This window comes from Protopterus annectens, chromosome 10.part0 (assembly GCF_019279795.1).
Source record: "Protopterus annectens isolate FY-2018-M chromosome 10.part0, PAN1.0, whole genome shotgun sequence".
Taxonomy (NCBI): domain Eukaryota; kingdom Metazoa; phylum Chordata; order Ceratodontiformes; family Protopteridae; genus Protopterus; species Protopterus annectens.
The window spans coordinates 385760133-385785774 of NC_056744.1; the positions used below are offsets into that span (position 1 = coordinate 385760133).

General features: G+C 41.7%; 1 protein-coding gene across 3 annotated transcripts in view; it reads right to left on the minus strand.

Annotated features, from left to right (window-relative positions):
* EDEM3 (ER degradation enhancing alpha-mannosidase like protein 3) overlaps window positions 1-25642 on the minus strand; it is a 1015437-nt gene that overhangs the window by 332534 nt on the left and 657261 nt on the right. For all 3 annotated transcript variants that reach the window (XM_044085305.1, XM_044085306.1, XM_044085304.1), the window contains exon 14: window positions 21084-21249. In XM_044085305.1, coding sequence (XP_043941240.1) covers window positions 21084-21249 — 166 coding nt within the window. The remainder of the gene's footprint in view (window positions 1-21083; window positions 21250-25642) is intronic.

Genomic DNA, 25642 nt, shown 5'->3' on the forward strand with positions numbered 1-25642 from the left:
ATGCTTCCAGGTGCTTCTGCAGTTGCATCCTACCGACAGCTGATGGCATCTGATGTTGTAGCCTGTTCACATTTGCATTAATAATTTCACATCCATGCTACATACAAGCTATTGAAAAGACTTCATTTTATAGCTTGCATGATGTGCAAAACAACTACACTGACATCTGACGTCTGTCTAGTGCTGGTTAGGACATGTTAATTGTTGTTCTTATACTATTTAATTATACTGTCAATTTTCATATGTTTCTAAATATCTCAACAACTAGGTGGACAAACATTACTGGTTAGCTTCATATAAAAGCTCACAGATGGATGAAGAAAACACTGCTCACAGTATGTGTGTAGCTTGAGCAATTACTGAGAAACTGTAACTTGTTTACAGAATGCAATTTGTTTATTATGACTTACAAAATCCAGTTAAAGACCTAGAGTCTAATGAGCACCGCCATTGTAAATATTTGTTTGTGATGAACAGTTTGCCATTTACATTTCTTTAGTGGTCCTTATGGCTCCACAGATTACATTTTTTTCAAATGTGAGGCTACAACTTGATTTTGTCAAAACACTCAGGATGGAATTACTGTGAGTTAAGACTACAAACCAGCAGAGCTCCACGGGAGTGAAAGTTTTAAGTAATTCTCAGTCACAGTAACAGCACTTGCAGAGATTGCCATAGGTGAACTGACATGACTCTAGCTAAGAGTCAGCACAACTACTAAAGCATCAGATGGTGACGTGGAAACTTATTAAGGAACAAGCTGCAGATGGTGACATGGAAATTCACTGAGGAACAAACTGCAAGGGTCTCTTATGATACCCAAATCAACTTCTTCACAGCCTGTTCAGATGTTGGACCCAAATGGAGAGATAATAAAATTAGCAAGCAAAGAGGAGTAGTACTGGTATAACTGAATTAGTCTTCAAGTCTTGGTAAGTACCTTCACGAGGGGACACTGTTTTAACAAAATCTTATTTATTTTATTTATTTATTTATTTAACATTTGTTAACCGGGAAAGTCCGACTTGGAACAAAGCCAATTTTCAGCGGCAGCCTGGGGAGAAACGCTCCAGACGTATGTCTTTGTAATGTGGGAGGAAACCGAAGCACCCAGAGGAAACACACATGAACGCAGGGAGGGCATGCAGACTCCACACAGAAGGCACCCCAGCCGAGAACTGAACCGGAGAACCTTTTGATGTGAGGCGACAATGTTACCGCTGCACCACTGCGCCGTCCACGACACTGATATATACACTGCATTTTATACCGCATACATCACGGACAGAAATAGGTTAAAAAAATAAAAAACACAGCTGGGGTGCACAAGTCCCAAGATAAAAAAGTGCCCAAATCTGGTGGGCACAGTGGTGCAAGGACTGGAAAAAATGCCAGTGTAGAATCCTCAAGATACAGAAACATACCTACAATGTGGAACTACTAAGAATAAGAAAGAAATTATGTATTGTTAAGTATTATGCAAGAAGCCCAGAATTTCCAGACAGAAGATGTTCAAAAAGATTAAGACAGAAATTACAGGAAAGAAAAATACTTGCACAAGAAAAACTGTCAAAAGCTTCAAATGCAAATTTGTTTTCATTAATACAACAGATACATGAAAAACATTAAATAGGCCAAGAAACTTTGAATGATTTAGAAAAAGAAGTGACTGAGAAGTGCAAAAATATAAAGAAAAAAAACTACAGATTTTTGAAAGATATAAAAAAACACAGACATGGGAAAGAAACAGATCTGATATGGTGTAATATTTATGCAAAGGAGAAAGTCAAACTATTTGATACAAATAAGCAGCTCCAAAGATATTTGAACATAAGTACATGCAAAGGCACCCAGAAATGGAAAATTTCAAAATACAAAAAATAAGATCACAAAGAGGGATTGTAGAACAGAAAATCAGTAAAGTAGAAGTTAAATAAGTAGAAGCTGAAGTTACAGAATACCTGTGAAGTGAATGATTTAATGCAGAAAGTCTGACACTGGTTATGTCACAGGATAAGAACAGAGTCCCCAAAGTAAGGAGAAACATGTGGAGAGGGAGACATCTAAAGAAGAAATATGAAGATGAGAAACAGAGAGAGAGAGATTTAATATGGTGCAATATTTATACAAAGAAGAAAGCAACACTAATCGATACAAAAATACAACACCAAACATATCTGAAGAGAAATCCAAGCAAAGGCATCAAGATATGGACAATTTTAGAACACAAAAAATAATAAAACAAAGGGGGGTGGTAGAAAAGAGGATTAGTAATGGAGAAGTTAAAGAAATAGAAAAGTACAGTTTTGTACCTACCATAAATGTAGATGTTCGAAGATCCACATTGCTGCAGTCCCTACACTTGCGTAGTCCGCTGTCCTCGGTCGGCCCGAATATCAAAGTATAAGGCTGACGTCGGTCAAGGCGCATTTGACTGACATCAGGACGTCAGGGTACAAATGCGCATGACCGACGTCATATCCTCAGTCTTTTCTTGCCCCAGATGTCAGAAGACCCTAAAAATAAAGGTCAAAACCAAAAGACAGCAAACAACCAACCAACCACCCTTGCACTAACTATATGTACAATATATACACAATATGTACAACCCAACCCACACAACCACCTCTAACTGCAGAGGGGAAGGAGGGAGGATAAATTGGACTGCAGCAATGTGGATCTTCGAACATCTACATTTATGGTAGGTACAAAACTGTACTATGTTCTTCATCTCACATTGCTGCAGTCCCTACACTTGGGTAGAATCCCAAAGCAGAGGTAAGGGAGGATGGCTAACTACAAGGAAGCAGGAGCTGCCAAAATGCCCTGCAAAACAGCAGTGGCAAAACCAGCCCTGGATTTAGAGTAAAGTGGCAGGTGATAATGCCTAGAGAAAGTATGCACTGAACTCCAAGTAGCTGCCTCCAAAATATCCTTGGTTGCCACTCCCCTCAAAAAAGCTGTAGATGTGGCAGTAGCCCTAGTGGAATGAGGCCTAATCCCAGCTGGAATCTCCTTGCCATGATGGGAATAACAGAAAGCAATGCAAAACCCAATCCACTTAGAAATAGTTTGTTTTGACACAGGCTTGCCCTGAGAACTCAAAGCAAAAGAAACAAACAACTGCTGAGACTGCCTGAACCCTTTAGTTCTGTCCAAATAATAACGCAACTGCCTGTGTACATCTAAAGTGTGCAAAATCTTTTCCCCTTTATTTTGGGGATTTGCATAAAAAGTAGGCAAATGAATAGTTTGGTTTAAAGCCACACTAGAAACCACCTTAGGCATAAAGGAAGGATTAGTACGTAATGATACCCTATCCTTATGGAAAATCAAGAAAGGCTCAACCGCCATAAGGGCCTGCAATTCAGAAACCCTTCTTGCAGAGGTAATTGCCAACAAAAAAGCAGTCTTCCATGATAAATATTTCAACTCAGAAGTAGCTGCCGGCTCAAAAGGTTGTAGAGTGAGTTTCTCCAACACAAAATTGAGATCCCAAGCAGGAGTAGGAGCTCTTCGTGAGGGTCTTATATTCTTTGCCCCTCTAAGAAATTGCTTGAACAAAGGATGAGAAAACAATGGTGGGACACAACCATAGTTAGCGAAATTGCTGCAGCATGAACCTTAATAGAAGAGAAAGACAAACCTTTGTCCAGTAACTCAGTAAGATATTGAAGAGCCACACTCAAATTAGGCTCAGAAACATCAAAATCTTTTGCTGCACTCCAAAATAAAAATCTCTTCCATTTATCTGTGTACACTTTCCTTGTACTAGGCCTTCTAGCTTCCAAAATCACATTCAAAACTTGTTGTGGAAGTTGAGACCCTCTATGGTTCAAAACAGAATATGCCAGGCCGTTAGGTGAAGAGAGTGAAGTTTGACATTCAGCAAATGGCTGTCCTCCTGTGACAACAGGTGTGGAATCGAAGGCAAAGGCCATGGAGGCTTCCACCAGACTTCTCAGTAATGGGTACCAGTGCTGTCGAGGCCAATCTGGAGCTATTAAAATCATCCTTGGCTTGTCCTGTCTGACCTTTAGAAGTACCTTTGGGAGGAGAGGCAGAGGAGGAAAGGCATACACATGAAGATTGCTCCAATTGAAAGAAAGAGCATCCACTTTCCAAGCTGTGGGATGAAACCTTTTGTGCAAAACTTTGGCAGCTGATGGTTTAGTGGAGAAGCGAACAGATCTATGTCTGGAGTTCCCCATGACACTGTCAATTTCTGAAATACATGAGGATCCAATTTCCACTCGTGGGGATCCATAATTCACCTGCTCAACACATCTGCTAAGGAGTTCTGTGCTCCTGGCAGAAACCTTGCCTGAAGATTGAGCTGTAAACTGAGAGCAGTCTCCCACAAAATCATTGCTTGCCTGCATAGAGGATAAGAATCGTTCCCCTTGCTTGTTGATGTACCACATGACAGTTGTGTTGTCTGTTAGAATCAACACCTGCCCTGGAAGAAGTAAATCCTTGAAAGCTATTAATGCAAACTGGACTGCTAACATCTCCTTCAGATTGATATGTAGATGTTGTAGTCTGGCAGGCCACTTGTCTTGTATCCACTTTCCATTTAGATGAGCTCCCAAGCTTTGTCTGAGGCATCTGTCGTTAAAATCTGACTCGCCTCTGGCCGGGTCACAGAGAGTCCCTTGTTTAGGTGACATTCCTGAGCCCACCACAAAAATTCCTTTTGAATGCAAGGTATTATTTGAACGACAGTGTCTAGATCCTGGCAGTGCTGTGTCCATACATTTTTGAGATACCATTGCAGCTTCCTCATATGCAGTTTGGCATTGGGAAGCACCAGAATACAAGATGCCATGAACCCTAAGGCTTGAAGGACTGTCCTTGCAGTCAGCCCGGACTGATGAGATAGCTGATGGAAGTAAAGGGATAGACTCTTTTGTTTGTCCGGGGTTAGAAACGCCATCTGGGATGCTGTATTCAGTCTCACACCCAGAAAGCACATGTCCTGAGAGGGTACTAGACTGGACTTTATTTCGTTCACAGAATACCCCAGGCATCTTAGCACTGCTATTACATATTCCAAATGATGAAGAAGCTCTTCCTTCCTTGAGCCAGAATCAGGCAGTCGTCCAAATAAGGATAGATCTGTATTCCTTTTAGCCTGAAGAAAGCTATCACTGGAGCCAGAACTTTCGTGAACACTCTGGGCAGTAGATAAGCCAAAGGGCAATGCAGAGAACTGATAGTGAGAAGTCCCAGCTCAACGCAGATACTTCCTGCAACTTAGTCTGATAGGAACATGAAGGTAAGCCTCCTTGAGATCCAAAGTTACCATCCAATGATCTTTGCCCAGCAGAGGTAAAAGCTGCTGTAACGTCAACATTTTGAACTTGGGAATGTCCAGATAAGTGTTGAGGGTAGATAAATCCAAAATTGGTCTCCACGTGTTCCCCTTCTTTGGTACTAGGAACAGGCGAGAATAAAATCCTAGGCCCACTTCTGGCATAGGGACCGGCTGTATGGCCCCTATTTGGAGTAACAGAGAAACTTGCTTGTGAGCCTCTATTCTTTGTTGAGGAGGAACGTCTGGCATGCCTTTGAAAGGAGGCAAGGTATGGAAATAAAACCTGTAACCGTGGTGTATGATATCCAATACCCATCTGTCTTGGGTAATTAAACTCCAATTTTCTTTGAAAAGTGCCAACCTTCCTCCCAAAGGTGCTGCCAGACGAGAAGGCTCTGGCAGCTGAAAAGGTAGGTCATTGGGTCTGTTTACGAAAGGACTGACCCCTGCCCTCACCGAAGACTGTGCAGGAGAACTCCCTGTTCTAGGCCTGAAAGAGCCCTGAGCTCTGCCCCTACCACGTCTAGATCTACCCCTAGACTGGGAATCATAAGAAGGATACGTCCACCCCTTAGTAGGCCAATTTCTACTAAACTTTGGAGGCTGGACCTGCAAAAAATCTTTAACAGTCTGCATAGACTTAGCCTTGTCTTCCATTTTCTTTAAAACTGCCTCAACAGGAGGACCAAACAACACGTCAGATTGTAAAGGAGCATCTAAAATCCTTGTTTTAACATGTTCAGACAAATTTTGATCCCTTAGCCAGGCGTTCCTGTGAAGAACTGACCCAGTGGCAGCCACCCTAGACGAGGCCTGTACAGCATCAAAACCACATTGCAAAGAATGCTTACCCACCTGTTCAGAAACATGTACTAAATCTTGCAACTCTTTACAATCAATACCTACTGCCAGAGCATCAACCTTAGACTTCAACTGTGAAAGGAGATAGTTTTGGTATTTCAACATGTGAAACTGGCAATTCAAAGCCCTCATAGCAAGAGTGGAAGAAGTATAAACTTTCTTTCCCCATCTATCCAAGGCCCTAGCCTCTTTGTCTGCAGGAACCGGATTTTACAACAGAAGCCTTAACACCTTTAGGCCCCTGGCTAACAGTTTCTGGGTCTGCCCTAGGACTCTTAAAAGATACTTATGAGCTTCAGGCACCCTGTAATACCTATCCGGCTTAACAGGAGCAGGAGGCAAAGAATCAGGATTAAGAGAAGCCTCAGAAAAAACATCTTCCACTACATCCAAAACAGGAGGTATAGCCAAAGGCCTATGCTGGGGTAAAACAAAAATTCCCTAAGCCTTTTCCTGGAATCAGAGAAGTCTTGACCTTCCCACTTAAAATGCTCCCTCATGGAATGAAGAGTTTCTGAAAAGAAAAATCCTCAGGAGGAGAAGCAGAAGGAGTAGAATCATCCACATCAGAATCAGAATAAGGAGAGTACTCCTGCAAGTCTTCAGCCGAAGACTCTGAAACATCTGAAGCCTGCTCAAAACCCCCAGCTCAGGCTCCATCCTAGGTCTCTTATCAGGAGGGGCATAGAACCCTAATCAAAGTAATCAAATCTTCTGCCATTTTAAGCATATGCTTCTTGGGCACAGTTCCTGAAGAGCTAGGGGTAACACCAACTGAAGCTAAACCTGGCCTGCCCCTGGGAGAAGCCTTTGAAACAGCAGGAGAGGCCTAGCCACCCTAGGAAGGGAGGGAGTATAGTAACCTGAGAAGCCCCTCAGCCTGACTTGCCTCCTGAGAGGCCACATCTTGCAATAATAAAGTCTCACCCTGGGAACACAAAGAAACCTCCGGTGGAGCCACGGCTCCACCGACACCTCTAAAGAACCGGCGTCCGTACAGACGGTTCTTCTAGCCTAGGCTTAACTGCTTTGTCCTTGCGCTTCTTCAAGAAGCGGCCGGAGCATCCGACGGCATTTTATAATTGCACCGCTTCCCAAAGACTAACCTTGCACAATCTAACCTTCTCTTTATAGTGTGTTTATTAAATCTAGCACAAGAGCGACAGCCAACAACGCGTGCTCAGGCCCTAAGCAAGGAATACACAAAGTATGATAATCTCTATGCGGTATCTGTTTCCCACAAGAAATGCAATTATTGACTTTTTCTGACATCCGGTAAATCACTGAGGCAAGAAAAAACTAAAATATTCCCCAACGGGGTACTTAGCCAACTTTGAACTCGGTCTGAAACTTCGAAATCGAAAAATCTCAGAACGCCAACCGGCACTTGCAATGCTGCTTCTGCATCGGACCATGCGGCAAAAAAGACTGAGGATATGACGTCGGTCATGCGCATTTGTACCCTGACGTCCTGATGTCAGTCAAATGCGCCTTGACCGACGTCAGCCTTATACTTTGATATTCGGGCCGACCGAGGACAGCGGACTACCCAAGTGTAGGGACTGCAGCAATGTGAGATGAAGAACATCTGAAGTTATGGATTACTTGTGGAATGAAGGATTTAGTGTAACTCTGTAACATTCTAACACAATGGAACAATGAGTCCTCAAATTAATGAGAAATAGTTGGAATAGGAAGCATCTGATCAGTTGCCACATAAAGATACTCTGAGGATTCAGTGGGTAGCCATTGGAGAAGTTCAGCTGGAGTTCCACAGCAAGGGAAGGTGCTGGAAATGGTGACAGCTCTGACATAGTCAATGTTGTGAAGCGATAGGCCAGTGTATTTCCATACGAAAGAGTAATGGAGGACACAGGATGTAGCTGAAGAGATATGTCACAATAAGATGTTCTGGAACTTTCTGTAGAATCCCCATTGGAAACAGAGAATAAAGAATGTGCCATTAGATTAGAAGAAAAAGATCTAAGGGAAGAGTTGCTTGACTTAATACAGATGGATAGACATATTAAGATCAGTGAAAGAAAGAGATTACAGAAAGTCAATAAAACCCAAAATGTTAGAGGTCTGTTAATAGTCTTGATTACTGTGTTTGTTTAACAGAAATTCATGTGATAACAGAAGTAAACAGAATATACTACTATGCAGCTACATTAACAACAGATAAAGTCATACCATAAAAATACAGGACAATAAAGGAAAGGAAGGGAAGATACCAAACATCATCACATGGAAGTATCAAACAGAAAAGCTATAAAGCAATTGAGACAAGAAGTGTCACTGTTAGAAGAGTACAGAAAAGAGAACAAAACAACAAAAAATTGCTTAGAAAAACAGATGTGGTAAAAGTAATGCACAGTAATAGAATGCACCATGATCTAGTGTACACTATTGCAAACAAGAAACTAAAGATGTCAGCACAGGCAGGAAAACTTTGATATGCAGATAAATATAATGGAGAAGTACAAAATAAGCAATTCATTGATGACCTAAAAAGTTTTACAGATAACTGGAAAACAAAGCAAAATGAATAGAAATGCCACCAAAAGAAGAAAAAATAGACATTTTAGAGAAATATCTATGAAGACCCTAACACAACAAAGATGCTAAATGGACAGAAGTAAAAGAAGCAGTAAGTTCAAATATACATGATATGAAACGGGATGAAGTAACAGCCAGGGAAACAAACAAAATTAAGAAAAGCCCCTAACTGGAAAAATCCCAGACTCAGATGCAGCACTTACCCTCTGGCTAAAAGTATTAACATCCTTACACAAAGACTTAGCTCTGAGTAAGAACTACTTGTATGCACACCCGGAACAGACACCAACATGATTCATAGGAAAAACATTACTCCTCCTCACGAGTAAACCTGCAAGTTGTCCTAAAAACTACAGACCAATAACCTGCTTTCCAACAATGCAGAAACTATATACTGGAATTGATTATGACAGACTTTACAGTCATATACAAGAAAACTCGATCATGGCAATAGAACAAAAAGGTAACATAAGAAAGTCATATGGAACAAAGGATCATTTGCTGTTAAAGTCAAAATGGAGAATTTTAAAAGGGTGGAGAATCCAAGTATGACATGGATAGATTACAAAAAAGTATTTGACAGCATCCCACACTCATGGATAAAGGAGTGCTTACAGATGTAAAAGATGCATCCTAAACTGATCGACTACATTACAGTGACCATGAAACAGTGGTAAACCACTTTGTAACCAAGCAGTGATAAAGGACAAATTATTATCCCGTGGATAAAAATTCAAAGGGGGGGGGATATTCCAGGATGACTGTCACCACTGCCATTTTATCTTGCCCTTAACCCATTAAAGCTGTCTACTTAACAGATTAGGTTCTGGCTGCAATATGGCTCTCAGACAACAACCAAGTACAAAGAGTTCTTATCTTCTTTGTGTGGACAACTAGTACAGTTGTGTACACTTACCATAAATGTAGATGTTCGAGTGTATTCACTGGTGCAGTCATCACACTTGGCTTATCTGCCTGCAGGTAGCCCTCAGTCGGCCTAAATACCAGAGTCTTGGGATTTCTGCATCGGATGCTGTCGCTTCTTGCATGACGTCAGGGGTATAAAACAGGCAGCCGACACCATTACATCAGTTTTTCTTGCCCTAAATATCAGGAGCCCCCAAATAGGAAGCTAGTATATGGTGAGGAACACCACCAGTAAAAAGTAAATACCACTGCCAGTAAAAATGGCCATAGAGAGGAGAGGTAGAAAGGATATAGAAAACCAGGGGGTTGGAGGGAGGGAAACCCAGACTGCAACAGTGAAATCACTCGAACATCTACATTTATGGTAAGTGTACACAACTGTACTATGTTCTTCTTGTTTCACTGTTGCAGTCATCACACTTGGGTTGATTCCCAAAGCTGAGGAAGGGTGGAGGCAGTCAAGAAGTGTTAGGGCTGGCTAGCAGGCCTTGAAAGACTGCTGTAGCAAATCCAGCTCTGAACTTAGAGAAAATAGGTACGTGGTAATGCTTTGTGAAGGTGTGTACAGAACTCCAGGTTGCAGCTTCCAGAATGTCCCTGGTAGGGACTCCCCTGAGAAATGCTGTAGAAGTGGAAGTAGCCCTAGTGGAATGTGGTCTGATCCCCTGTGGGGTAGGTTTTCCATGGCGCTTGTAGCAGAAATGGATGCAGTGTGCTATCCATTTGGAAATGGTTTGTTCTGAAATGGCCTTGCCCTCTGCCCCTGTAGCAAAGCTGACTAGCAGCTGGTCAGATTTTCTGAAAGGTTTAGTTCTGTTAAGGTAGAACCTGAGCAGTCTGTGCATCTCCAAGGAGTGCAGGATCCTTTCCCCTTTATTCTGAGGATTAATGAAGAAGGTTGGCAAATGGATAGATTGGTTTAGAGCCACACTGGACACCACCTTAGGCATAAAGGATGGGTTAGTCCTGAGGGAAACCCTGTCAGTATGGAAAATAATGAAGGGTTCCACAGCCATTAGCGCCTGTAACTCAAGACACTCTTCTTGCTGAAGTTATGGCTAAAAGCAAGGCTGTTTTACAAGAGAGGAATTTTAACTCGGGTTCAAAAGGGGAAGCATGAGCTTTTCCAGTACAAAGTTAAGGTCCCAGGCAGGGGTGGGAGCTCTCCTAGGGGGCCTTAAGTTTTTAGCCCCTCTCAGGAACTGCTTGATGACAGGGTGAGAAAATAGAGGTGGCTCAGTATTATAATGAGCTGAGATGGAAGAGGCATGAATCTTAATGGAGGAGAAGAATAGCCCTCTGTGGAGTAGTTCTGCTAGGTAACCCAGGATTAGAGTTAAGGAGGGCACTGCTGTGTCCTTTCCTTGAGACTGATTCCAAGAACAATATCTTTTCCACTTTTCAGCATAGAATTTCCTAGTACTAGACCTTCTGGCTTCAAGAATGACGTCCAGCACCCGTTTGCTGATGGTTGCTGGTGGTGTATTCAGGGGATAATCCAGGCTGCAAGGTTTAGGGTTTGCAACTGTGGATGCAAAATCTGTCCCTCTTGCTGAGACAGCAGGGTAGGAGGCTGGTGAAGGTGCCAGGGTGGCACTGTTGTCAGACTGCGTAAGAGTGGGTACCAGTGATGACATGGCCAGTCTGGGGCAATAAGAATTGCCCTTGGCCTGCCTTGTTTCATCTTGAGTAGTACTTTTGAGAGGAGGGGCAGAGGGGGAAAGGCATAAATTGAGACATTTTCCCATTGGAAGGATAGGGACATCCACCTTCCAGGCCCTGCTCTGAGGGTTCCTGGGGCAGAATTTGCTCAACTGGTGGTTCTCGGTGGAGGCAAAGAGGTCCACCTCCGGTGTCCCCCACCTCTGGATTAGAAGGTTGAAGGTGTTGGGCTCCAATTTCCACTCATGTGGGTCAAGAAGATTTCTACTTAAGTCTGCCAGTGAATTTTGTTTGCCTGGCAGGAATTGAGCTTGTAGATGCACTTGGCTGCTCAAAGCTGTGTTCCACAGGACCATGGCTAACCTGCAGCGTGGGTAGGAATGGGTTCCCCCCCTGCTTGTTTATGTACCACATAACTGTGGTGTTTCCTGTTTTTATCAGCAGCTGTCCTGGAAGGATTAGGTATTTGAAGGCTGTCAGAGCATTCTGTACAGCTAGCATCTCTTTTAGATTGATGTGCAGGAGAATTTGGCTTGGGCTCCAGTGGCCATGAATGCATTTGCCTGCCATGTGCGCCCCCCATGCATAGTCTGATGCATCTGTTGTCAGGGGTTGAGTGAAAGGCAGTCCCTTGTTGTGGTTGCATGTTTCTGCCCACCAAAAAAACTCTACCTTTAGACAAAGTATGATTGGAATGATTGTTTCCAGGTCCTGAGAATGTTGGCATCAAAGGCTTTTAAAGTACCACTGAAGTTTCCTCATATGCAGTCTTGCATATGGAATTAGCAGAATACATGAGGCCATGAACCCTAGGGCTTGCAGTATTTTCATTGCAGATAGCAGGGTTCTGGTAGCCATTTGTTTGAAGTAGTTGGTCAGCCAGACCTGTTTTTCTGGAGTGAGAAATGCCATCTGGGAAGTTGTGTCCAAGCTTGCTCTCAGGAATACAATCTTTTGACTGGGCACTAGTTGTGATTTCTTTTCGTTGATGGTGTAACCCCAATGAAATGAGAAGGCTTTTTACAAATGCTAGGTGCTGAAGTAGCAATTCCTGGCTGTCCGCCTGAATCGGGCAATCGTCCAAGTATGAGAAAATTTGGATACTTCTCTGCCTGCAATATGCAATGGCTGGAGACAGGCACTTTGTGAATACTCTGGGCACAGTAGATAAGCCAAAAGGAAGTGCAGAGAACTGATAGTGCAAAGAGCCTGCCCTGAAGCGTAGATATTTCCTGCATGACTCCCTTATGGGAATGTGCAGATAAGCTTCTTTTACGTCTAGAGTGACTAACCAGGCATCCTTGGCTAGCATAAGGAGAAGCTGTTGTAGGGTAAGCATCTTGAATTTTGGGACCACCAGAAAGGTCTTGAGAATTGATAGATCCAGGATTGGGCACCAAGAGCCCTCTTTTCTAGGCACCAGGAAAAGTCTGGAGCAGAAACACTGCCCCCTTTGCTCTTCTGGAACAGGTTGAATAGCTCTGATATTCAGCAGGGAAAGCACTTGCTTTTGAGCCTCTGCCCACTGGTTTGGAGGAAGGTCTGGAAACCCACTTGAGGTTGGCAGTGAATGGAAGCAGAATCTGTACCCCTGGGATACAATGTTTAGGACCCATCGGTCCTGTGTAATGGACATCCAGTTTTTTGCATGAAGGGCAAGTTTTCCTCCTAGGGGCACAAGTAATTGGACAGGGCTGGGAAGGATAATTGAAAAGTCATTGTGATCTTTTTCCATAAGGGGGCAGCTTACCACTTCCTGTTTTTGAAGTGGGAGCACTCCACTGTTTAGGTTTCTGCATAGCCCGAGACTGTAATCTGCGTGGCCTATTTCCCCTTGGTTTGGACTGAGAAGTCCTGGAAGGGTCGGGAAAAGACCAGTTTTTAGAAGGCCAATGGCTACTGAATCTAGGTGGCTGCACTTGTAAGAATTCTTTAACAGTTTGCTTTTTCTTCCATCTCTTTAAGAACCTCTTCTGCTTTGGTGCCATACAAACTGTCCTTATTTAAAGGAGCGTCTAGTAATTTTGATTTGACATGATCTGGCAATGTTTGTTCCTTCAGCCAAGCATGCCTTCTCAATACAGACCCAGTGACTGCAGCCCTGCTAAATGCTTGTAGGGCATCAAAGCCACACTGCAAATATGTTTACTAACTTGGTTTGCAGAATGCATTAGCTCTTGTAAATCTTTATTTTCTGCACAATCTGGAAGTAACCCCATTTTTTTGTTTAATTAGTTCCATAATATGTTGCTGGTACTTCAACATGTGAAACTGGCAATTCAATGCCCTGATGGCAAGAGTTGCAGAGGTATATACCTTCTTACCCCATATGTCTAAAGCTCTGTAATCTCTGTCTGAAGGGATAGGGTTTTTGGCTGTAGTAGCCTTAATACCTTAAGATCCCTGGGAAATGGTCTCTGGATCCGAAGTGGGATTCTTAAAGAGAAATTTGTGAGAACCAAGTACTCTGTAGTACCTGTCAGGCTTTCTAGGAGCTGGTGGTAAAGTATCAGGAGTAAGACTGGATTCCATGAAGACATCATCTACAATGTCCAGGACAGGAGGTATAGCTAGAGGCCTGTGCTGAGGCAACTCTAAAAATTCCCTGAGTCTATTTTTGGACTGAGGGTAGTCCTGGCATTCCCAGCGGAAATGCTCTCAAAGTATGCAAGGTTTCACCAAAAGAAAAATCCTCTGGAAGGGAGGCAGAGGGAATGGATTCCTCTGCATCTGAATCCTCATAGGTTGATAAGGACATGTCCTGATAATCAGAAGGGTCAGAGTCATCGGACCCCTGGTCTGTAGAATCAGAATGAAACTCACTTCTTTGTCTCTTAGCAGGGGAAGGCTGGCTTCCCTTAATTAGGGTAATAAGGTCTTCAGCGATTCTAAGCATTTGTTTTTGTGGCATGGGAGCTTGAGCATGCGCTTTGGTCGTCGGTTTTCTAGGCGTAGTGCATACTCTGGGCCTAAGAAACTCGGTAGTTTTAGCTAAAAATTAAGTCGACGGTTTAATTCAAACATTATTAGGTCGGAAAACACCCTCAGAAGCCGGTGCCTGAACAGCGGCTCTGGACCGATCCACGGTAGAGACATCTGCAGGTTCCATAGTCGAAGAAGCATCTCGCAGCATAACAGACTCCGAATGGGTCTCAGCAGAGGTCTGTGAATCTGTAGAAGCAGGGATCAGGGGCTGAAATGTGCCTCACTGAGTACCCAGCAGACTGGCGACTAGCTTAACAGAAGCATCGTTGGCAGTTTTGGATCTATGCGGTCTGTCTCTGTCTTTATCTTTACATTTTTTTTTGAAAGATTGGTAGTCAGATGGCTTATCAAAGCCATTTTGGAATACAGAGAACAAGAGCGAAAGAATTCAGCAACAAAGATAGCCCGATGATGAATGGTTCGGGCATTAAACAAGCGAAAAACCAACAGCGAGGGAAGTTGTGGTCTGGGCCTAAACAGGTGACGCAGTAAGAATGAAAATCTCTTTGAGGTATTTGCTTTCCACAAACAAGACAATTGTTAACTTTTTCTGACATCGGTTAGAGCAAGAAAAAGGATCCCAACAGGGTACTTAGCTTTAGAAGACTTCAGGTTTGAAACTCGAAAAATGAAAATTTCAGGTAGTGGCCAACCGGCGCTTGCAAACTGCTTCTGCTTCGGGCTACTCAGCAAGAAAGACTGTGTAATGGCGTCGGCTGCCTGTTTTATACCCTTGACAACCTGAAGTCATGGAAGAAGCGACAGCATCCAATGCAGAAATCCCAAGACACTGGTATTCGGGACGACTGACGGCTACCTGAAGGCAGATAACCCAATTGTGATGACTGCAACAGTGAAACACGAAGAACATCTGTTTAGTTCATCAGACAAAGAGCTGAAAGCACAACTGGAAGTGATCAAAACTTTCTTAGATAATATAAGAATGTCAATTGGTCTTGATAAATATGCAAAAGGAACACTTAAAGCAAGAATGCTGCAGCACCGAGAAAATATCAGACTGGGACAGGAATGTGACTTAAAGGAACTTGAGCAGGAGGGAGTATATACATATCTGGGAATTAATCAACAATAAAACATGAACAAATGCAAACAAAACTCAGTAAGGAATAATTTAGAAGACTAGATTAATACTGAAAACTGCCCTTAACTCAAGCAACAAAGTCCAAGCTATAAACCAATTTGCTCTTCCTGTTCGAATTTAGTTTTGGGGTGACTGACTGACCCCAAAAGGTACCGGATCAGTTGTACAGGAAAACAAGAAAAATGCTTCATACTTACCAAATGATGTATAAAAATCAGTGTATACCAAGATTATATCTTCCTCATTCTGAAGGAGCTATAGGCCACCTTGGAATTTATTACATGCATAGATCTGCAATCATAGGACTGCATACATATCTGCTGACCTCACCTGACTCAAACATAGTAAATGTTTTGAAACATGAAGAGAACAAATCTAAGAGAACTTCCCTGTTTAGCTCAGCAGAAGCATATTAGTGTAAGGCAGAAATTGCAACCAAACCAGATGTAGACAAAAATCAGGTAGTATCTGAATGTGCCAAAAAAACAAAAGAAAGAATATAAGGTGACGGATCAGATATGAGCAAAAATGTGGAAAAGGCAAACATACAACTGCAAGTACAGAAAGCTCCTGAAACAACCTCATATTAATCAGGATCTGATGCAGGAATGGTTAAGGAAAGATGAATTTAAATCAAAAGAAGAAAGGTTACTATTGGAGCCCCAGGACAGTGGACTACATACAACCTGGTTTACAAAGTCCACTGAACATGCGTGAGAAACAGACAAACGCAGGTTCTGTAAAACAGAACTGAAAAAAGTCATACATCTTGTTGCTGGGTGTCATGCAATAATGGCAGAAGTCCTGAATACTGAAAGGCAATCATTACAATAATGAAGTAGCTGAGAAGCACTTTAAACATGACCCACAAAGCATTACAGGGAATGATGAAGTTTACATCACATGGGATCACCCATTACCAAACATTTACAAAATAGATACTAGAAAAACAGATACAGTATTCCATGAAAAGAAGACAAAAGTAGCACTGAGCACTGAAAGTGCTACATCCAGCAATTACAATGTCTTACATACACAACCCAGACAGTTCCAACAGTAGCAGGAGCAATCGGTCTCATAAAAAAGAATTTACACACTTATTTAGATATGCTACCATTACATGTAACTCTGTATGAATTGCAGGAGTCAGTTCTGGGCACATTGCGGGTGCTGTGAAGAGTACTTCTGGCTAACATCAAAGACTGAAACAATACTAATTTCATCAACTTTAATCATACTTTGACTTAGGAATGGGGTCCATTCCCATCATAGTATTAGACTTGAGAGATATTAAACAGAGAGGGTGGAATGAAATTAAGACAGGACAGACAGATAACTGACCTAAAGATCCAGTGGGATAGAGGAAAATGCCCTCTTCCTAATCCTGTCCAAGGTATTCACTTTTTATCAGATGACAAGGTGGAAAGGTGCAGTCATCTCTGTCAACTATGCGGTATCAAAGCAGTTTTAAAGGAATCTTCTCTTGGATACCTTGTCAGAGTATCATTCTATTAACTCGGAGGCAAACTCAGCTTTTTTCAGGCTTACTCCCCAAATAATGGTTAAGCATCTTATGAGAAAAAAGGAAAAGTGATAGGCAATCCACAGCGGACTTTGCAAACTTAAGTGCATCTTTAAAGCAGGGGTCACTCATCTGGAAGGGAGATTCGGAGTGGGTACTTCTCATTATCACTCTATCTCAGAAGTGAAGCCCACACTCTCATCTGAATTTCACCTCCCAAATGGATTTCAAAAGGGGAGGGAGACACCCTCCTCATGCCGGAGGTCACCCTATGTTCACCCAGTGCCTTGGGCATGGAAGGAGCAGCACAAAGAATGTGCCACCTGTGAAAGGCCTACACTGGTTCTTCTGCTGGTATCAGACTGAATTTCCTACTGGTATAATGCCATACTTATGAAGTCAAATCTCACCAGGTACTTAAGACTACCTGAAAGTCCAACGCCCCAACAACAATTCTGGTTCCCAAAGGTGTAGAAAGGGAAGTTGGCATCCCCTTGACTCTTGCCAGTGAGGCATAAAATCAAAGAGAGTTAACAGAAGTGGGCTTTCCAATCCCAAATTCAACCAAAGAGCCTTTGTTAGAGGATATGCAGGCTTGTTAACCATATAATCCAGCATATGAGTAGTGGTATTCAAATCCATGGGCATTACCCCCAAAATATGGCTGCCAACGGAGTCCCTCTACTACTTCCATATACACTACTTTTGAAAACAATGAGGTGAATTTGATTTCTCACTAGTTGTGGAAAAACTTCAAGAGTGATTGGGACTGGGGAGGTAGGAAGGCTACGTGTCTGGTGGACTTCGGGGAGGGGAGAAGCCTTTGGCAAATGCTTTGTCCTGTGCACCCATACTTTATCCCTTCATTTACATTCATTCTGCGAGTAAATGAGGAGACCTTCTTTCTAGTCCCTACAATAAGTGCCTTTCAAAGTCAACATCCTGTTAGAGGTTAAGCAGACATCAGATTTCTCAAACCTCCTTTTTTTCAGGTAGCAAGGATGAAGCAGGGGAGCTTGCAAAACTATTTATTTGTTTTGTCCAAAGAGGTAAAGACAACACTGGTAAAGATCCTTACTGATGATCTCATGAATGGAAGTAACTTAGAAGAAGGTTAAAGGTATCAAATGTGAGATCTTTCCTATAACAGACAAAATTAGGGTCTGGGGAGTTCATCATACCCTTTTTTCACCTGGCATGTCACATGGCTGCACACACCAAGATGGTATACTTTTTTAACCCTGAGCCTGTACATGGGAGCTACAGAATGCAAGAACTTGATGCAAAGGAGTTTGCTCAACGAGAACACAGCAACTGTCAGCCATATCTGAAAGCCCCTTGATGAAGGATGTGTGGGCCCAATCACTGAGTTTTATAGCAAACAGACCAACTCTGTTTCCCAGCAAAACTCCAAAAGGGAAAAAAGACCTGCCCAGTTTTCATATTTAAGCCAGATTCAGTTTATTTTGCTGTTCCAGTAGGTAAGCTGTTTAAGTGATCTTAGGATCCAGTGTCTATTCTCAATACCTGTTGCCTCACTGTGCAAAGGTAAGCACGACTCTGTTCAAATTTGTTGAAGCATTACAACACTAATGCACAGCCTTTGTTTACCTGAAGGGCACCTGGGTAAAGATTTCCCTGAAATGCATTCAGTACGAATGCAGGAGCTCTCATTTCCTTCTCATTTTGAAAATACAGTTCTTCAAATGAAAAGATGCCATTAAGGAAAGCTCATGAGCTCTCAGTGACCAATCTACATTTTCTGCTGCTCGATACTCTGAAGAGATACTGAAAGAGAGGAGAGGCACTGTTACAGTCAGGCTGTGGGACGGGCCCACCATAAACAGTCTCTTCCTGCAGGTGGGTGAAAAGGATTGTACTGCTGCTACAAAAGACATGGATCAATTCAACAGCATCTTTACAAGTCAGAGAAGATTCCTTGAGTACAGTCCTGCACTAAGCATCACCACATTGTAAGGAGTCTTGCATTCCACAACTTTAAACACTGGCAAGAAGGCATCAATATATGACACACCATCTAACACTGAATGATAAAAAGTCCTTGATGTTTTCCAGGGGGATAATAATGTTATATTCACATGGTCCAGTATGAAATGAATCTTTGAGATAAAATGTTGAATTATGGTTCAACGTCATTTCAGATGAGTGGTGGACAGAACTAAAAGTCACACAATTGCCAAAGTGCACACACACTGTAATGCACTGCAAAATCAGACATGCAAATACTGAGGTGAGACACATGGGGCAATACACAAGCAAACTGGCAAACTTTGAGCATCAGGAATTTTCTGTAACAAGGACTTAATGGAATATACAGTATTAAGAAGCGACAATCATTGATTTATCAGATGTTGCAGAATTTTCATGGCTCTTAACATTTTTTTAAATTTAATTTGTTTTGGTTTGATGGGTTCCAACACTGGTGTTCATCTGTTGTCCTCTTTTAGATACTACAATGAAGCATGAACAGACTACTTAGAACTGACTTGTTTAGGTCAGACAAGTTTAACACTGGATGTCATCTTCTTGTCCTTTTCTGGGTACTACAATGAACCAAGTACAGAATCCTTGAAAGAAATTTGTCAAGGTCTGATGTATCAAAAATTAAAATGAACCATCCTAATGCATATTCAACAAATTTGATTTCTATTTATTTTTACAGAATAAATGGGTTGGTTTGACTCTCTTCAACCAAAACTCAGCTACAAGGTAATGCAAAAACAGCAACTAAATACATGGAAAACATATAGTGTAACCAACCATTCCAGAAACATGTTTTGCAGAAGTTGGGAAATAACAGGAATATGCAAAGAAAACCCATTTAGACATGCAAAGAACATGCAAATTCCACACAGACAGTGAAGAGAAGTCAGGAGTAAACCTAGAACACAGAGCTTTGAGGGAGAGATCTTTCCACTGAGCCACTATATTTCCATTAGTGAAGGCAAAGATACAAGAATGTGTGGCCAGAGTTTTGACTCTAAAAAAAAGACTTGTAAAATCTTGAAGTTAATTTAACATGATTTCCTAATTAGTATAATGCCTATATCCTCCCCATGGCAAAAAGATGCATGATGCTTGGGGGTGGGTGGCAGGAGCAAGAATGTGTCAGTCACTTTGGCCAAAAGTGAAAAGAAAAAGAAATAACTTTTTCTTTGGGAACATACCTCTCAACTGTCCATATTTTTGCAGAATGCCCAGATTTTTGCCTCATATTTTGGTCTGTTCCTCATAAAGTTTTGTTTTTCTGGCAAATCATTGAGGACTGACGTCAGAAAATGATGATAAACATTTATTTTTATTTATTTATTTTTACACTTCATACCCTTCAGGAAATCCAAGTTAATGTAAAACCTGTTTATTATATTAACTTTGTAAGTTTATAAGAGCAATATTTAAACATTGTCCCTATTTTTCAGCCTTTGTTCCCACCCATTATTTATGGCTTTGTCCAGATTTCTTTGTTAGACACTGAGAATGTCTGGGATAAGACTGATGTAGGATCATAAAGTCAGAGGCAGTTACTAGGGATGTGGTCTAGGAAACCACTCAGGAGGCTACCTAACTGACCAATTTCCCCAGAGAACTGCCTGGTTAAGTAACTTGCTCAAAGCCACACAGTATGCAAACAGAGACTAAGGAAATTAAACCATGAACAAAAGTAAGCAGCTTAATTCTTTGCACTAACTGCCAAAGGAGTCTCAACCCTTTCATGCTTTCTTGTTTTTGCTAACCTTGTGGTTTGAAAATCTTATCTTTTGTGTCTGCATTTTTCACATTATCTATGAAACAGCTGAATGACAAGTTCATTACAAGTAACAGAAAAAAGGAAAAGCAAAACAAAAAATGCAATTCAACCTTGTATGTTTTCTGTTCATACAATACATAACAGAAAATGACAGTACATTTCAGTAATATTACACTACTTAATGCGCAGCAAAGCATAGCTTAACATATGTACAACACAATGAGGTATGAATTTCTTAAAAAAAAAAGACATGCAGGAAAACAAGTTAACAGGGTCAAAGGACTTCTCAAAGTATGCTCACTTGTAATGATTCCCAGGAAAAACAGCAATATAGTTTTTTTTCTAATTGCACATTTACACAAAACCTGAATTTACATACCGTGTTTTTTGTGGTGATGGGTTGGACAGCTGTCGACAACCACAAGGGGAGCAGGTGAGCCTCAGTAGTGAAAATATATTCTTCAACGTCAAAAATCAAATCCTCCTTCTCCGAAAATATTAGGAAAAGATACTTGAACATTTCCGCCAAGAAGAAAGAATCCATTCTATTGGTAAAAGGATGAACAGTGTAAAACCAATAAAGAGATCAGGTAAAACTCATCATAATCTCAGCAGGCATGCAAAATCTGCATCAACTAAAGTTTTTCTGTTGGACAGGAATGTTTTTATATTTCAACTACACTGATAAAATCTACTGAAAATAACTTGTTTACTCTCTCTTTGCAAAGAATGACTATAACTATGTATACTGCCTTCCCTCAGGTCACATAACCTGCCTTCCTCAGGTTACACACCCTAGCTCTGAACCTTCTTCCCCTTCTTTGTGGCCAATAATGAAAAAGAAAGTTATGCAGTTACCATAACATTCCATCTGTGTTGTTGATCTTCATTCTTGCCTCACAAAATGGATTTAGATCCGATCCGTCGGATCTGACTTAGACGATGCTGCAGCTCACAGCCAGCAGATCTCTCAAGCGTCTCCCTTAGCCACAATGCATCCTGCCAAATACCTCAGATCTTGTTTGTTGCTATATAGTGTAAAAAGATAGAGAGAAAATATCGGACTCTATATCCAAAGTCATATAAGCATGTAAATGCACCTTTTCAGAGACCATGTAACTTCTCGTTCCTCCAGAAGTTATGGACGGGAGTAGATGGGAGGGGATGTTAGTAAGTACATAACTTCTTTATCTGATGTTGTCAATCTTCATTCTTTCCTCACAAATGGGACAGCATTCCTAGCTACTTGAATCCAGGGTGGACTCAAGGAAGGATATTCCTGAGCACCACAAGAACCAAATGATGCCCTACCTCTGGAGACCAGATCAAATTTGTTTGTCTTTTCGGCTTTTCCCGGTTAGGGGTCGCCACAGTGGAACGCCGGTCTGCTAATGATTGGCAGTCGATTTTTATGGTGCCGAGTTGCCAGCCCACCGCCCAACCTTCAGTGAAGGCACGCCCATTCACACATGTCTTTCAGAGGCCACTCGACAGCGGGGAGGACATGCAGACTCCACACAGAAGGCACTCCAGCCGAGAATCGAACAGGAAAACCTCTTGCTGTGAGGTAACAACACTACCACTATACCACAGCGGAATACAGAGACCAGATCCAATTTGTAATGAGTAATAAAGGTATGAGGAGTAGTCCAAGTATCTGCACAAATGTCATCCATAGTCTACTCCTCATAACTTTATTTCTCATTACAAATTGGAGACCAGATCCAATTTGTAATGAGTAATAAAGGTATGAGTAGTCGTCCAAGTTGTTGCTGCACAAATGTCATCCATAGACACCTACATTGGGAAACTGTGGAAGTAGCCACAGATCTAGTGGAGTATGCTTTCAAAGGATGTGTGAGAGGAATGCCCAATTTATTATAGACAAAGATGATGCAATTTGTTAACCACTTTGATTGAGAAGTTTTAGCGACAGATTTTCTCATTTTTGGTCCAGAAAAAGAGAGAAAGAGTTGGTCTTTTTTCTGTTCTATGTAAATAGAAATACATTTACTGGATGTTCATAAACAGTTGTAATCTCCTTTGTTGGTAAATTTAGGAAAAAATACTGGCAGATTGATAGAACTATTCATACTGAATACTGACACTCCCTTCGGAAGAAGACAGGTTGGTACATAAGGTCACTCTGTCCTTATGGAAAACCAAACAAAAGAAAATGGAACACACAATGGGTACTGGAGGACTGAAACCACCACAAAAACGAATTTGACCTAGGTTTCGTCTTTATTTAGACTTCTTCAGAACAAAATGTTAAAAAGTGGTTACCCACCAGCATTTATACAAGATAAGATGACATCATTGATCAATTAGTCAATTAGTCAATTAAAAACTTAAAAGGCAAAAAACATTTCACCATGCTTAAAGCAACCTGAGCACAACAAATCACTTATAATATGGTGAACATACTGCATTAGTGATAGTAAAAAATTCATAAATACGATGTCACAAAATCAAATAACAAAATGTTATAATGAAAATGAACACCTAGCATCACACCATGTAATATATAATGTTAAAAAAATGCAATTATACATGACAAGTGAAATTATAAACTAGTCGCCCAAGAATGTGTTTCAGTTTTAAAATTGGGGCTATACTAATATGATCATTAATACCAGGAAAGACAGTTGCATTCAACCTAAGTTGCCACCTTACTTCACTAATATCTAAATGCAAATCTAAAATCCTACCCTGTACATCCTTAATTATATTTTGCAATATACAAAACTTGAAATGATGTCCATCATGTGTTTCAATGGAACTATGGTTATCACTGCAGCCATGACGCACAAATTTCAGAGGACTGTGCAGGCTGAGACTGATGTATTGTGTACAGCCTTCTTGACCTGTGACCTTACAATTAGAACTTAGTGTGGTGGAAGGGAAAAGTACAGTTTTGTACCTACCATAAATGTAGATGTCCGATAGGAATGCATCTGCAGTCCTTACAAATGGGTTGTCCTGTCGTCAGGCAGCCCTTCGGTCGGCCGGATTCCAAAGTCTGGGTCTGGCTTCGGCTGGTGTCGCACTTCACCCGACGTCATTGCTGCAGTTACTCGGGTATAAAGGCATCAGCCGACGCCATTTTCCTCAGTGTTTCTTGCCCCAGATGCCAGGTGCCCTCTAGGAAGGCTAAATTTTGATAAATGCCAATGATTCAAAATATTAGAAGCAAACAAAAAATAAGCATGTATGTACATATATACAAACAAATACACCATAATAGATTCCCCCAGCTAGTTATAAGAGGGGCAAATACCCTAGGAGTACCACAGAGGGGAAGGAGGGTGGGTAATCCTGACTGCAGATGCATTCCTATCGGACATCTACATTTATGGTAGGTACAAAACTGTACTATGTCCTTCAAGGATGCATCTGCAGTCCTTACAAATGGGTAGAATACCATAGCCAAACTGGGGGAGGAGGAAAGATAGAATTATGGTGTAGTTAAGATCCCTTGCAAAACAGCAGTGGCAAAACCTGCTCTAGAGTATAAAGGTAAATTATAATGCTTGGCAAATGTATGCACGGAGCTCCAAGTAGCAGCCTCTAAAATGTCTTTGGTAGCCACTCCTCGTGAGAAAAGCTGTGGTAGTGGCTGTAGCTCTTGTAGAGTGAGGCCTGATGTTTTCTGGAGTTTTCTTTCCATGGTAGGAGTAACAAAATCTAATGCAATTTCCTATCCACTTAGATATTGTCTGTTTTGAAATTGCTTTCCTTCCATTCCTGTTGCATATGCTACCAGTAGCTGGTCAGTTTTTCTATTGCTCTTGGTCCTGTCCAGGTAGTAGCGTAATTGTCTGTGTACATCCAAGGTATGCAACAGTCTTTCTCCCCTGTTCTGTGGATTGGGAAGAATGTAGGTAGGTGGATAGCCTGATTTAAAGATACTCTGGAGACCACCTTAGGCATAAAAGTAGGAATTGTTCTCATGGACACTCTATCTTGATGGAAGATCAGAAAGGGTTGTACTGCCATTAATGCCTGTAGCTCAGAAACCCTTCTTGCTGAAGTGATTGCCAGCAGGAAAGCAGTTTTCCATGATAAGTATTGCAATTCTGCTGTTGCTGCTGGTTCGAAAGGAGGTAGTGTCAATTTTTCTAGCACAAAGTTCAAGTCCCATGCAGGTAATGGTGGCTTCCTAGGAGGTTTTACATTTTAATTCCTCTCAGAAACTGCCTGAGCAGAGGATGTGAGAAAACTGGAGGATCCAAGTCAGATTCTGCTGAAATAGCTGAGGCATGAATCTTAATGGAAGAGTAGGACAGGCCTTTGTGGAATAGCTCTGCCAAGTATTCCAGGATGTTGGCTATGTTTACCAGTGACACATCTTCCCCTTCAGCAGTACTCCAAATGAGATATCTTTTCCATTTTGCTGAATAGGTTTTCCTTGTTGAAGGTCTGAGCTTCCAAGATAATGTCCTTAACCCTTTGGGATAAATTTAGGTTAATTTGTCTTATGCAATGTTCCAGGCAGTCAGCTGCAGAGTTTTCAGGTTTGGATGCAGGGTGTTGTAATTGTTCTGAGTTAACAGCAAGGAACTAGGGTAAGGGCCATATCTGTTCCCGAGACATGCTCCTCAGTAATGGGTACCAATGTTGCCTTGGCCAATCTGGAGCTATCAGAATGATCCTTGGACGGTCCTCTTTGATCTTCAATAGCACCTTGTGCATCAAAGGAAGTGGAGGGAATGCATATGCTGTCAGATTTTTCCAACTGAAGGATAGGGAGTCCACCTTCCATGCCAGTGGGTGGTACGTCCTGGTGCAGAATTTCTTTAATTGGTGATTGTGTGGGGATGCAAATAAGTCTATTTCTGGGAGACCCCATTTTCTTGTAATGGTTTTAAAGATGTCCGGATGCAGCATCCATTCGTGGGCATCCGTGGTAGTCCTGCTTAATATGTCTGCTAGAGT